Here is a 14,278-nt window from a genome sequence, read left to right on the forward strand (position 1 = left end):
AATTTGTTAAAACTGTGGTATTTACATGTTTTTTGTTGTTGTTTTTTGCAAGTATGTGATATAAGAAATATTATTTCATTGCTTTTTTTAATAGTATTTTCACATTTTAACAATTAACAACACATAATGACCTAAATGAGATGTTTGATTTATTTCATAAGTTAAAGTGAATTATTGGGAATAATTTAACATTCAGATGCACACTGCTAAAGTAAAATCAGGAAAAAGAACAATTAAACAACCATCTACTTGATTTATTCTTTATTTTTTTGCTGATGTTTTGGATTTTTGAACTTGAGCATAGCAGCAAGATGATGAGGCTGATTGCCTACCTGCACAGTTACAGTTATATGACAAGCCCTTTACAGACTCCTCCCCTCTTTGAACAGAGAACCTAATTCCTGCGAGGGTGGATGCTCAGGCTCCTGCCCAATAAAGCTGCCAGTTTCAGTCCCAGGATGTGTTCACCCGACAGCCGAGCTCTCTAATCCACTCGTGCACTCAACCTGTTGACTTCTCTGTCAACGCAGCAGACGTCGACCACTCTGACTTTTAAAGTATCTGTGGTGACAGGAGGCGTGTCTCAGATAGTTGAAGAAACCAGCAGGACTTATGAATAGAAAAATCCCAAACACAACAGGGACTGAGAGAGACAGATCACATCACCGTATCCGGTAAGTTTTAATAGCTGATTTCTATCAATGAAGTTGATTTTAGCATTTTTTAAAGAGATGAATAAGCTGCCATTTGACATGATGATCTGACCTGATGCACGATGCCTAAAGAATGCTCCATGTGACATTTTGTCATAAAAAGTCTCTGTTTTAAAGTCTCTAGTGAAGCTATAAATGTTTTGCCCAGAGGCGCCTGTTCTGATGGGGATCAGTATTCCTGGCCACATCATTCACACACCAGGAATACATAAGTAGTCTCATCATTTTCCTCATTGTTATCTTTGCCAGAAGGTTCCTGTACTGGTCCAAGTGTCAGAGCATAATGGTGGCTTTTAAAGGGATCTGGACCAAAAAGTTCTGGAGGGCTGTTTCAGGAGAATACCTGGCCACTTTCATTTTTGTCCTCCTGAGCCTGGGCTCCACCGTCAACTGGGCTGCGGAGAAGGAGAAGCCTCCCCCGGCCGACCTGGTTCTGATCTCCCTGTGCTTTGGCCTCAGCATCGCCACCATGGTGCAGTGTTTTGGACACATCAGCGGCGGACACATCAACCCCGCTGTCACTGCAGCCATGGTCATCACTAGGAAGCTGAGTCTTGCAAAAGCTTTGTTTTACGTGATGGCTCAGTGTTTGGGAGCCATTTCAGGAGCTGGGATTCTCTACTTAGTCACACCTGCTGCTTTGCGGGGAGCTCTTGGTGTGACCATGGTAACAACTTAACCATCTTCATTTTTAATCTCATGTAACATCTTTTAATTTTAATCAAGGGGAATCTTTTGTTTCCAAGGTGAACTCTAAGATCTCAGTGGGACACGCCCTTCTCGTTGAGCTCTTCATCACATTTGAGCTGGTCTTCACCATCTTTGCCACCTGTGATCCCAAACGTAAAGACCTGGGTGGCTCTGCGAGCCTTGCCATCGGCTTTGCTGTGGCTATTGGTCACCTATTTGCAGTAAGTATCCTCCAGAACATTTAACTAAATAAAAAATAAGTTAGGGTAGCTTCAAACAAGTGAATTATTCTCATGCAAATGGATACATTAGAACAAGGCATCTGAAAAATTGATCTAAAAAAACCATGCAACAGCACACCCACCATTACAACACTGCAGACAAAAGCTGGCTCTGAGATCAAGTGAGCATTTATTAATCTGTGATACACTTCTCTGTGATTCACACCCATGTGTGCAGGCTTTTTACTGGAGGTTGCTATTGCATGGCAACCAATCTCCCAGGGCCTCCTGAGCCCTGCAGAGCAAACAAACACACAGAGAAAAAGACAGGATCTCACATACTGCCTTCCTGATACCTACTTTGTGTTCATGGTGCTAATGTACACAACTACACTCACCAGCCACTTTTATTAGGTATCAGGGAGCAAAACAGCACTGCATTTGATCATCTAGAAAGAGGAAAAAAGCAGGATGTGAGTGTGAATGCAGTGTGGCTTTGGGCTCCGGATAAACTGGATATTTCAGAAACTGCAGAGCTACTAGGATTTTCTTTCACAACCAATTCTAGGTTTTCAAGCAAATTCACAACTGGCTCAAGACAGAACTGTAGCTGAAATGTTCACTTGTTACAACCAAGGTACATGTACAGAATATCATTTCTGAATAATCTGAAGCATATGGACTACAGCAGTAGCAGACCTTATCGGGGAACCCTCTTGTCAGCCAAGCATGGGCGGCAGCAGAGGCTGAAATTCACATAAGAACATCAAAATGGAACAATAAGTAGAGTTGGGCATCGAGCATTAAGCATCGGTTGGAACTGAGATTAATTTTCACTTTTTCCCTGAATTGTTCAAATGTTTTAATTCCGATTTCTAGTTTTGATACCAAGTACAACGAACAGAAGAAGAAGCCGCCAAATACCAACAAAGAAGAATTTGCTTTACCACGCAATCATGGAAAATGTTCTAAAGGCGTTCTAAAGTGTGGCTTCTCTTCAGAAAGTTAACGGAATCAAAATCACAGAGAAGTTTGGACCGTTTAAGACCTAATGTTAGCTGGCTCGTTTACTGACTCTTGAAAGAATCAGAATCGCTTGGAACCAAAATTGTCACGTGGGATTTCAATTAGAATCAAAATCATTCCAATTCAACCCTAACAATACGTGATTGGAAACATGGTGGTGAAGTTCAGCTACCTCCAGCAGGATAGAGCACCCCTCTGAATGCTGAAATCATCTCACATTAGTTCACTGGACTTCAGTGGCATCCACCATCACCATCTCGTATCAGTCCCGAACAACTGGGAAGTTATCATGACAATTTGAACCATAACCACTGAGGAATGTTTCCAACACCTTGTTGAATCAATGTCATAAATAAGGAATGCAGTTCTAAACTTGATGCTAGCAAAGTGTATTAGAAAATGGTCAGCAGGTGTGTTGAATCCTTTGTTTTTCAGATTCCTTACACAGGAGCCAGCATGAATCCTGCTCGTTCATTTGGGCCCGCAATGGTCACACTCAATTTTGAGAACCACTGGGTAAGAGATCCAATCAAACATACTGAAGATTTAGATGAAAAAATTACCCGTCCAACCAGTCCAATTACCATTGCCTTTTGTTAATGTGCACTTGTGTTTATTGCACTAGCTTCTACCGTAAATCCTCTAATATTAGCCCATTATTTAATTAACTGCCGGGTATCATATTTTGTCCGGTGTCGGAGTCGACCGAGGTGTATAATGGCCGGTTTTTTATTGTGGCCGGGTGTAATGTGGTAACAAGCAAGTACGGGGGGGGGTTGTGTCATCCGTCTCACTTTTGATTTGCCAGTGATAGACCGCGAGGGTAACTTTAACCGTGCGGAGACGAAGAGGAGGTGAAAATTTGATATCAAGTTCAAAGAGAACGTGCTGATTATGCTGCAGAACACTCTGGGGAGCAGTAGCAGGGATTGTATGAACTAGTCGACTTCACCGCTCTATAGTGACTTTTTATGCCTGTCATCGACTAGTCGCTGTCACGTGATAATGACCGGCAAGATGCAGTCCACGGAAAAGACAGCAGCCTGCTGTCAGCAGGTGACAAGCTCCTGCGCGTCGGGAGGCAACGCGCTGTGCCAGAGCGTCGGTACTGACACCCGCCGTAAAACGGACATTTAACCAAATTGTGACGTTTACCCTCTTGCAATTTAACATTCCCCTCACCCCCATCCTAACCTTAACCAGCTTGCGCATGCAAAGCTGTGATTGTTGACGCGCTCCAGACATCTGCGTCCTGAGCACGGCCACAGTAACATTATCAAATCAGGTGTTGCCACCTCAAAAACAAATTTAACACGCGATCGTTCATGTCGGCTCATTTCCTTTTATGTTTTCTGTCTTTTATTCGTTTATTTGTGCCTGATGCGTTTCGCTGCTGTGGATCGGGGTGCATCACCCGTTTTGTCCTCGGTGACGCACCGATCACTGATGTGGCCGGGAGCACTCCGCTGTTTTTGCGGTCGGTAGATCTTTTAGAACTGCAGTTCAAAGGTAACTCATAAGGTGAATATAAATGAACCCAGGTAGCAGTTTTCTTTAGGACTGAGAGGAGATGCAGGAAGATAATAAACAGGCAGGACAGAAAAATAGTCAAATAAAAACAAGTTAGTTTTTGTACCTGGTGGTTGCAACAAACAGACACCATTGAAGGTAATCAGAAGTGAGGAACTGAAAATGAAATAATTATTTTAATGTTTAGAGCAGCAGCAACTCCGAGAGGCTGCAGGTGCATCAGTGAGTTTGCGGCCGCTGCGCAGGGGGAGGGGGGAGATGGCTGAAGCAGAAACTACAGTTGTAAAAAGAAATGTGTTTAACTTTGAAAATGTGGACGCAATTTTAATTGTCAAAAACTCCAGCGAACCATCAGTTCATTTTGCTCAAATAGAAATTGAGGCCTGCCTCTAATACTGGTCCTCCTTCCAATAAAGGCCTGGAGCTTGATGAGCTTGAGTCAAATACAGGCCCGGGCCTGTATTAGAGGATTTACGGTATACATCTAGTGCAATTTTGGACTATTAGTTCCTTATCATTTATTGGTTAGGTAAAAATCAATAAAAAGCTGTCACGGGTACTTGGTAAAAAATTTATAGGAGATCAGGCCACAGGGGTTGGCAACCCTGGTCCTCAAGTGCTGCTATCCAATGTGTTTTAGTTGTTTCCTTCCTCCAACACACCTACTTCAATGGTTGAATCACCTGTTCACCAGGTTTTCAAGCTTAGTAGAAGCCAGTGAGTCACTTACTGATTAAAATCAGTTGTGTTGGAACGTAGAAACAACTAAAACATCCTGGATAACAGCAGTCAAGGACCAGGCCTGGGACTGACCAGGACTGAGTACCTGTACTGTCCTGACATTGAGATAAACCCTGTTATAGTGTTTCATGCTGCCAGCAAATCAACTCAAACTTAACATATGGTCGAGTTGATGACCATGTTTCGAACAAAATAAGCAAAAACACAAGTTTGAATAGAATTTTTGTCAAAAACAGACTATTTGTAAATATTTGTGTAGCTTCTAAGTAGTCCATAGCATGATAATCTTGACGGTTCATTTTGGTTGTTACCAACTAATTTGTGAAGAAGGCCATTTTTATAACTTGTAATTTATTACCCTGGAGGTCATCATCACGTGTTGATGCTGTTGGCACATGCACAGATTGTGCAAACACTGCATATTAAACCAGATTACTTATAAAAAAATGTTCTATTCTTCGTACTGTAGGTTTATTGGCTGGGGCCCATTCTGGGAGGACTCCTGGCTGCAGGTGCATACGAGTACCTGTACTGTCCTGACACTGAGATAAAAAAGAGGCTAAAACAAGTCTTTAAGAGGGACCAGTCTGGCAGATACAAGGAGGTGGAATATGAGGATCCTGTCATGAAGGCAAGCTCAATTCATCATATTGATCTGGAGAAAGCTGAGAAAAAAGACCCTTTCCAGGAGTCGCCCGGCGAAGTACTGTCCTCAGTATGACTATCACGTGCACTGGAAATAGAGACCAATTTGTAAAAGAAGAATGGCAATCAAAGTTTGAAGTATCTGTCTTGGGTATGTCCCCTCCAAAGCAGAATATTATTTCTGTCGAAGATACAGCGAGGCTGCTTTAATGTCTCTGCAATGAAGCAATTTTGTTATTATGACTAAATCCTGCTAAACGTCTGCAGCTTGTTCAATACTCCTCCCGAGGACCCCTCCAAATGATTTTATAACAACATTGTCATGCTGCAGACATTTCACTGTGCAAAGTGACAGCCAGCGATGCATTGTGTAAAACAAATATGCGTTGGGGTCAAGTAATTATGTGGGGGTCATCCCGTTGTATTGGGGAAGTGGAGAAGAAAATGCAGCCTTGTTATTTCTGGATTAGTGTCACATTTGGTCTGCCTTCTGCACTTGCAATAAAAGGAGCGATTGTCCTTGTGATCATTAAGCACATTACGGGTCTCAGGCTATGTGAGGCAGCTCTGACAAGTCGGACTGTCACTGTTGTGTTACATTCTGTTTTCAGTGCACTAATCATGGAAACAATTTATTTTTGTGAGGATTCATCTTCTATCCTCTACATGTCACCATGAAAATGTGCTTATTTGTTTTACTTTTAAAATGGTGCAGATTAGTTTCAGAGGGAATATACATTATTGGGATGGTTTTTGGCACATTTTCTTCTTCTTTATGATCCTCTGCATTTATTTATTAAGGGGTATTTGGTTTGTATTGTTTTCTTTTTCTTTTTTTTCTGTTTTGCAGACTTTGTGTTGTAATATTCCATTGAAAGCCATCTGGTCTCACCAGGTTGTGAGTTTTATGATATTCAGTGTTGGGCAAGTTACTTCAAAACTGTAATGCATTATTTATAACTTGTTACCCTCATTTTAAAGTAATTCATTACATTACAATATTACTAATTTTAAAATGTATGGCATTACACTACTTTTACTTTAAGTTATTTTCACCAATACAACTTCAATATGAATCTGGTAATCTGACCCTCGGTGAGCTCATGACATATATGTGGAAAGTGATGTGGTGTCTGAGCTAGGATTGCTGTTAAAACAGTCAGATATAATAACAGTGCTTTAAAATGATTGTTTATTAAATAAAAGCAACAACAATCTGTTCTCTCAGCACGCTGCCATCTTATATTAACTGAGCAGGGAGTGAGGTGGTGGGGGCTCCAAGCCTATATTTGCCTCGGTCCCCAAATGCCTTGATACGGCCCTGGATGTGGGACTGACTTCTGGTGTGATCTGATTCTATCACTAGTATAAATATTAAATGCTTACATATTATTGCTTTTCATTGGTAAAAATGTGTATTGGGGATAAATCTACCTACTTTTTTTCTTGATTTTTTTTAATAATTTCCTGCCCATTCTCTGTCTAACCTTCCTGCATGCTGCATGTTTTCTCTGTCTTCCAGAAAAACTGTTTCCTAGATTTCCTACTTTCTAACTAATCAGCCAAAGGGATCTACTGAACGCAAAAAAATAAATAAATAAAAAATAAAATAACTTCATATGTGCTGCGCTCCAGCAGCAATGAGTTGAAATCACCGGGGCACAGATTATGAACTCAGCTGAAAAGTACATGAAGTACCAGAGAATATGGGCTGATTTAAACGATCGCAAATGAATTAATTTGTTTTGGTGGAGCAATTTTGTGAATATAACAGCGGCAGCGCGCAGGACGCAGCTGGAGTATTTGAGCAGTTACTGCTGCGTCCTCTCTGCTCATAGAATGCCCACAAAGCTGAGTCCATAAATGACATCATATATGTGGATACTGGATATTTTTTCAGGCTTCCCGCAATTTGAATTTTTAGGAAACCCACATCTTGATTCTGGGTTTAAAAATGCATTGTAATTACTGCGTTACTGACAATTGTACTGAGTAAATATTACCATTTTATTTCCCTGTAATGCCTTACATTACTACATTACAGCTAAAAGCAATGCATTACAGTAATTAATTACTTTTGTACTGCGTATCTCCCAACACTGATGATATTATAAGAATGTAAACACTTTTATCTTCTGAAACTGTTCATTAAATTCTTTAAATTCTTTAATTTTCTTGAAACCATTTTCAAAGTTTAGTTCGTCTTACAATTTCAGCATGTTACTTTTAAGTGTCAAATAATTTAAAATTGTTTTTAACCTGAAATGTTATGCATTCTAAGTCCTGCTGGTCCTCTGCTAGGATTCAATTGGCCAGCAGGACACGTGCATGACGTCACATGACCAAAGGGGCAGGGCTTGATTGGCTGGATTTTGTTTGACTTAATTCTGAATGAATTCTTCATCCTTGTGTCAAACACTGAAACTCAATCTATGAGGACAGCAACGTTGATTCTCCATAATCCAATAATCAGCCCTCATCATGAACAATTCAATATTTTTTTCATTCAAATTTCATTAAATGTCACAATTGGACTATTTTAACTCATAAAGTAAAGTAAAAAAACAATGTTAAAGACTTTAAATTAAATGTAGAAACATCCATCCATTGAGCATCAACTGAATTGCAGTGTTGGTATTGTAAATCCACTTCCTTACTTTCCTCCATCACTGCACACAAACTGAGAGACGACAAAACAGAATACAGTTTATTGATTTCTCCTTCTCTGTGCTGTTTGGCTGCAGAAGTCTGAAGAAAAATCACGTGAACTTGGGATTTTTCATTTGTGTTACTTGCAGTGGGTGCAGAAGAGATTCAGACCAGTGATGTATTAGATCATCTATCTCTCCATGATTGCCCTCTGATGCCAAATAAATGTCCATTTTGTGTGCCGTGCCACTGAGAATAGCTTCATGTAATCTCAATCCATCAAAAAAGGGCAAAGGGAATAATCCCGTTTAGTGATGAGAAATAGAGATGATATTCTGCTAAAAGCAGAGGTGCTTCTGAATCTCTTTCAGCTTCAAATGATTCGAATCATACAGCTATATTCCATTTTCCAAGTATATAATACTTATATAATTTTGATGCTAAATCAAAATTGGTTTTGCTGTCATATAAATCCACTTCCAGCTTGCCTGTTGGACATTGAAAATACTCTAGCCTCACCTACTGGTCACAGAGTAAAATGTCCCGGCTGCTGTTCCTAATTCTGTTTGATTTTGTCCAGAAGAGGGCAGCCATCAGCCTGAAATGTGCAGCTTTGCACTTCAAACTTTAAAGACACATGTCAGTTTTATTCAGCAGTCTAAGCTGCATTCCGTTTGATATTTGTCCAGGCCATTAATTCACAGCTACGTGAGAGGATTAAGTGTTGCATCCTTCCAGAAGACCCAGCAGTCACATAGGAGCATAAGCAAGTTAATAATGAAGCGTTTTCTTCTGTCAGCCTTCACATTCTTGGCACATGGATGCCCATTTTCCACTCAAACTGACTTAACTGAGTGTCCTTGTTACTTTTCTGTACTTTGGATTAAATAGTTTGCCGCTGAATCGTCTTCTCTGAAAATGTGCTGCCTGGATGTTGATGCTGGAGAGTAAAAATCCTCATCTTTGTTTGGTAAGGTGTTTGAAGACTTGTTCATTTTCAAATTATTGTATAAAGGAAATAAATTGGTGTCAATTAGTGAGATTGCATCAGACAGTTGTGCTCAAAAATGACGACACTTCAATTAGGATAATCAAATAAAAAGTGACAGGGAATAGTAGGTCAACAGTGGGCTTATCAGCAAAACTCCCATACATGTGACTGTAATGTTGTCATAACCAAAGATTGAGTCGCTCGTTGCAAAGTGCTTATCTAACTGAGAGCAGGCAGATTTATGCAAGCTGAAACCTCAGATGCCTAATTTTCAGAAAGGCGAAGAGATAAAACACACACCTTAAAGATCATTAGCAATTAACATTTGGGGGATTCGCGGAGAAAAACAGCGTTAAACACTCGCTCAATAATTCATACTATAAACAAGAAAGTCTCCCACTTCCTTAATAATTTAGACGTAAGCTAATGTTGATTTATTCAGGAAGGTCTCTGCCACCAGCAGCGCCTGGAGTGCCCAAATTTGAATTAAAGTAGGACAGTAGCAGGCGAGTCTGTAATAACATTTGTATAATTTTATTATTGCTCTGGGCTCAGTTCATTTCCTCCTCCAGTAGCTGCGTGAAATTGTTTGATTCTTGAAACTGCCTTGAGTCTGCGGCTCTGGGGTTGGAGGGTGGTACAGGAACAGGAAGGCATGCGACACTCTCCGTCTGATGCTGTCAGACACATAAACACACACACAAATCTACACACACACACAAACACACACAGAGAGAAGCAGATAAATAACTTTGTTATTCTGGGTTTTGTAATACTGTTACATTGGCTCACTTAATAACTCAAGCTGTCTCAAGAAAATGATTGATATTTTCACTTTGTCACTTATGATAAATATTTGACTGCCTTCATGTGAGATAGAAGAATAACTCATTCATTAGGTCATTGCATTGTAAAAATGTGAAAGTTTGTATTTCTGCCCACATCCAGAAGAATGATGGTTTTATTTTGTTGTAAGATTTCTTTCAAGGAAAGTCGACTTGTTAGGAAATCGGTTTTGTAAAGAAGTTCCTCTGATGATCTTTCAGCAATTTTTCTGGCTTTAACACAAACAAATGTTTAATTGCACTTGGCTCATGGGGAAGAATTAAACTCCATAATCGTTTTTTGGTGGTGGGGGGGGGGGGTGGGGGGGGGGGACAAACCTATCAAGACTCATGCTGTGATTTCCAGTTTGAGATTTTGTTTACCAATGATAGGACCATCATTTCCAAAAGGCTAATCTACAAAACTCTGATTACTCTAACACAAACAATCAGGTTTGGGAGGTATTAGCTCACGTAACACACACCTGAGACCCCAGTGGCTTTGACGCGGGAAAGGGGGGAGGTGGAGAAGTTCTGATTGGTTTCCTCGAGGCTCTGCTTCCAACTTCCCACCCGCACACATTCCCTCACTCCTCCTCATCCTCCTGCTTCAATTCCTTTATGCAGAGCAGCCCAAACTGCAGTTTGATGAAACACATTTGTTTGACTTAACTCTTGCCTCGCCATCACGGCTGAATCTCAAAGGCCTGTCGGTGTAATGTGGCCCAACAGCAAATGGGTTAATGAGAGGATATATGTACAAGTGTGGGACTTGACCTGAGGAGCTGTTTTCCATTTGGGTTTGGTCTGCTCATGTTATTAGGGAAACCTTTATTATTGTTGCCCTCTAGTGGGAACCATATAATAGGATTACATTTTATTAGAGCCTCCCAGCATTACCCAAGCCCCCCCCCCCCCCCCCCCCCCCATCCCACCCGCACCCTCCTCTGCCACCTCCCATTCTCTTGTCTCTGCTCCCCTCACCAACGTCTCTGTCCACTGTGGGTGGGATGGTTGTGTTTGGGGGTCAAGGGGAAGGCCAACAAGTGGGAAAACAGCTCAAACACCAGAGATCCTTGTTGCCTGGGAGAATAACGAGACTGTGGAAGTTTTCAGTCAAACTGGAACAATTTCAGAAACAGAGCAGAGAATTTCCTTAGTCACGCACATTTGCAGTCCATCTACTCTGTCAGAGAAGCACAATTTTTAATTATGCCCTCCCTGGACATGGCTCGTGTCGTGCTACAGCAACAGAGATATCCTCTGAAGCTAAATGTCTTTGTGCCAAAGATAATATTTGATGAACAGTTCTGGCCTAAAACTGTGCAGCCCTCTAGGGCAGACTGACTCAGGATCTGGAAGAGCTTCAACACTTTCCCTTATCCATCCCACTCCCTTACATAACCACAGGCCATGAGAGGGGCGTGGCGGGGGGTGCTGGTAACGTTGTCTGAGGCTAAACCAACATCTCCAAGCAGGCCGCGCGCTGACTCACATTAACGATGCAGGATTTATGTACGAGTTGAACTGTGTCAAGATTATTCATTAAAGGTTTGTGAAAATATCTTGATGTCCACTGAGACACAGACTCCCTCCATACTGTAATCTGCTGTAGCCATTATGACAACAACTACAGTTTGTGGCAGAATTAACATTAAAATACAGCTCAAACAAGAACAAGCAACAGACATGTTGTCTGCGCTTGGGATTTACAGGAAAACAGCAGATTTTAATGTGCAGAAGAAAAAGATCCTTCACCAGAACAACAAAGGAAAGCCATCACAGTTCACTGCAGGAGGACGAATCACACCAAAGACTGGGATCAGGGAAGAATCATCACATCAGAAACTAATAAACTCAAATGATGGATCAGGGAGCTCATCAAGATCACCAAACATGCGAGTGACACCATCAAGGGGGATGAGGTGGCTTACGCCGTGTCACACACCTGGGACTCCATCCTCCAGCGACGGCAGGAGGGAGGCATGGCTGGTCTGAGGGCACAGTTTGACTGCATTCCCAGACCAGCCAGCTGATAAATGACACAGTAGCTGAAAGTTGGATGACCCTTTGAGGAAGACTGATGTGTGCGTTCGAAACTGTCAGAAGGTATGAAAACACATCTTTAAAATTCCAAAAGAAAAAAAGTCATTTTAGGTTTTCACAAGGAAAAAATGAATCTATTTAATATAGAATAAAAAGGATTTTGGGTCTAACATAAGCCTATCTCCTACAAGTATCTAAAAGTAAAACAAAGATAAGAAACGAAGTCCAACAAAGACTTGACGCAAGGCCTGACAAATAATACATTGTGTTTTTTGCGAAAATCTGCAGCAAAGAGCTTAAAATAGGTTGTGCGGCTCATTCCTTGAGTTTAGGGGGGCTTTTCATCTTGGTGTTTCAAAAGTGAAAGCTTGTTGCTTAACTAATAACAAAGAAATTGTATTTGAGTCAGCTAGACACTGGAGAGACATGGCCCAGTTTGGGAGGGGTCAGAAACAAATGATGATTCTGACCTACTGAGACACTTAAAGCTGGTAATGTTATCCAGGGAGGATAGGAGGCAGCTGATAATGACTCAGCGCCAAGCATCAAACATCAAATCAAAATCAAATCTAATCAAATCAAAGCTTTATTTATAAAGCGCCTTCCGCAACCCTGTCAGGAAGCCCAAGGCACTGGATAGGAATAGGCAACCAGTAGGCAACCAGTCCCACATCAACAATACATGCACAGTTCTAAGCCATTATGACTAAGAGGAATAATTCACAGACGAGGCCATAAATTCACAAAAGACAGTCTCTGGTTTTTTGGAAGCAACCATAAAAATTGGCTGTTGTGTATAAAAGCTCACGATAGGTGGTCACACCAAACTAAGATGGCTGAAAAAAACATCTAACTTTATCTAAATAAGAAACAGGGAGTGTTTAAACATCTGATGCAAAAAAGGAATGTTATTTTCTCTGCAGATGTTTAACTGTTAGTTATGTTCAATTAGAGGCCCAGGTATAATTCCTTTTGCAAACTAACTTTCTCCAAAAATCCAGTAGACAGAGCAGTTTTTCCAGACTTCCTTTGCATGTGAGTATTTATAACTCAATGATGTCATTCAGGTCAGGCGATCTCTGTTTGAGGAAAACTTACATCTGCAACTAATCTTGACGATTTGCTCGCCAAAATACCAATTTGTGCCGTCCGCTGCGTGTGTACCAAAGCTGCTGGAAGTTTGATCCGATCCACGTTAAACGCTTTCCTTTCACAGTGACTTTGTGACAATGGCATTTTAGTACCCATCGGCAACCCCCGCTTGTCAGCCCAGCAACATCTGATGCATATTTTGAATACTTAAATCTGAGGACTGCATTAGGAACGAGTTCCATTTGTGTAGAAAATGGATAACGTATGGGATTTTATGGCCTCAGGTGTTTTCCATTCACCATAGTAAGTCGTAATGGCATAAAAATGTGCATGTATCGTCAGTGGTTGAAGCTTGGTGTTTAGCACACTTGCCAATGAGCCCGGGGCAAATAAACTTTGTTGCAACAACTGAAACCTGTGTTTATTTTCTCGTTGGACAAGCTGGTCATGAAGAGCAAGGTTTAATGTCCGGATGGATATGATAACTGGCCTCCCTTTACCTGGACTTTTTTCAGATTTATATTTTTTGAACGTTTGCATTCACTGGTAACATCTGTTGAGGATTTATCCCTGTTTTTAAATCACCAATTAAAACAGTTACAGCATATTTAGAAAACCAATTAGATTAAAACATTTTGTCATGCCTCTCGCATTTGTCTACAAACCTCCGCCAATAGCACGGTTCGGACCTAAAGCTTCCATTGGTCCGTTCGGTTGTGAGTCTCGCCAAACTGCCGCAGTTCCCTAGATCCTCTGTTCATTACACACTTGCATATTTTGCAACACAACACCACTGGTGTGAGAGGTTCTCTGCTCAATAATATCAGAGGAGAAACAGCCGGCTGCTACCACTTCGAATTTAGGACAAACTACCAGTCCCAAAAAGAAAAACACCATTTGAAGTCACAGACAGCAAATGATGTTTGGGGCTAAAAAATGGTGACTCTGTCTCGTTTCTTCTGGCATTGCAGGTTCCTGATTCTGACAGTAGTCACAGGGAAGATACCCGTTCTAAAGGAATAAAAGAACAGCATCTAAAGCAGGACTCGCTTGGTTATGGTTAGAGTTCACGATTCAACAATAAGTGCACAAAAGTGTGCTAAATGAAAA

The 14,278-nt window shown here is 41.0% G+C and overlaps 1 protein-coding gene across 1 annotated transcript; it reads left to right on the top strand.

Moving 5' to 3' along the window:
* Nucleotides 1-426: 426 nt before the first annotated feature.
* aqp4 (aquaporin 4) lies at nucleotides 427-6,793 on the top strand. Its single transcript, XM_015956830.3, has 5 exons — nucleotides 427-674; nucleotides 963-1,380; nucleotides 1,460-1,624; nucleotides 3,086-3,166; nucleotides 5,391-6,793. Exons 1-5 carry the CDS (start codon nucleotides 613-615, stop codon nucleotides 5,640-5,642), a joined length of 978 nt encoding a protein of 325 aa, XP_015812316.3. The 5' UTR covers nucleotides 427-612; the 3' UTR covers nucleotides 5,643-6,793.
* The last annotated feature ends 7,485 nt before the right edge of the window (nucleotides 6,794-14,278 follow it).

Source organism: Nothobranchius furzeri, chromosome 11 (assembly GCF_043380555.1).
Source record: "Nothobranchius furzeri strain GRZ-AD chromosome 11, NfurGRZ-RIMD1, whole genome shotgun sequence".
In the NCBI taxonomy this organism is placed as follows: Eukaryota; Metazoa; Chordata; class Actinopteri; order Cyprinodontiformes; family Nothobranchiidae; genus Nothobranchius; species Nothobranchius furzeri.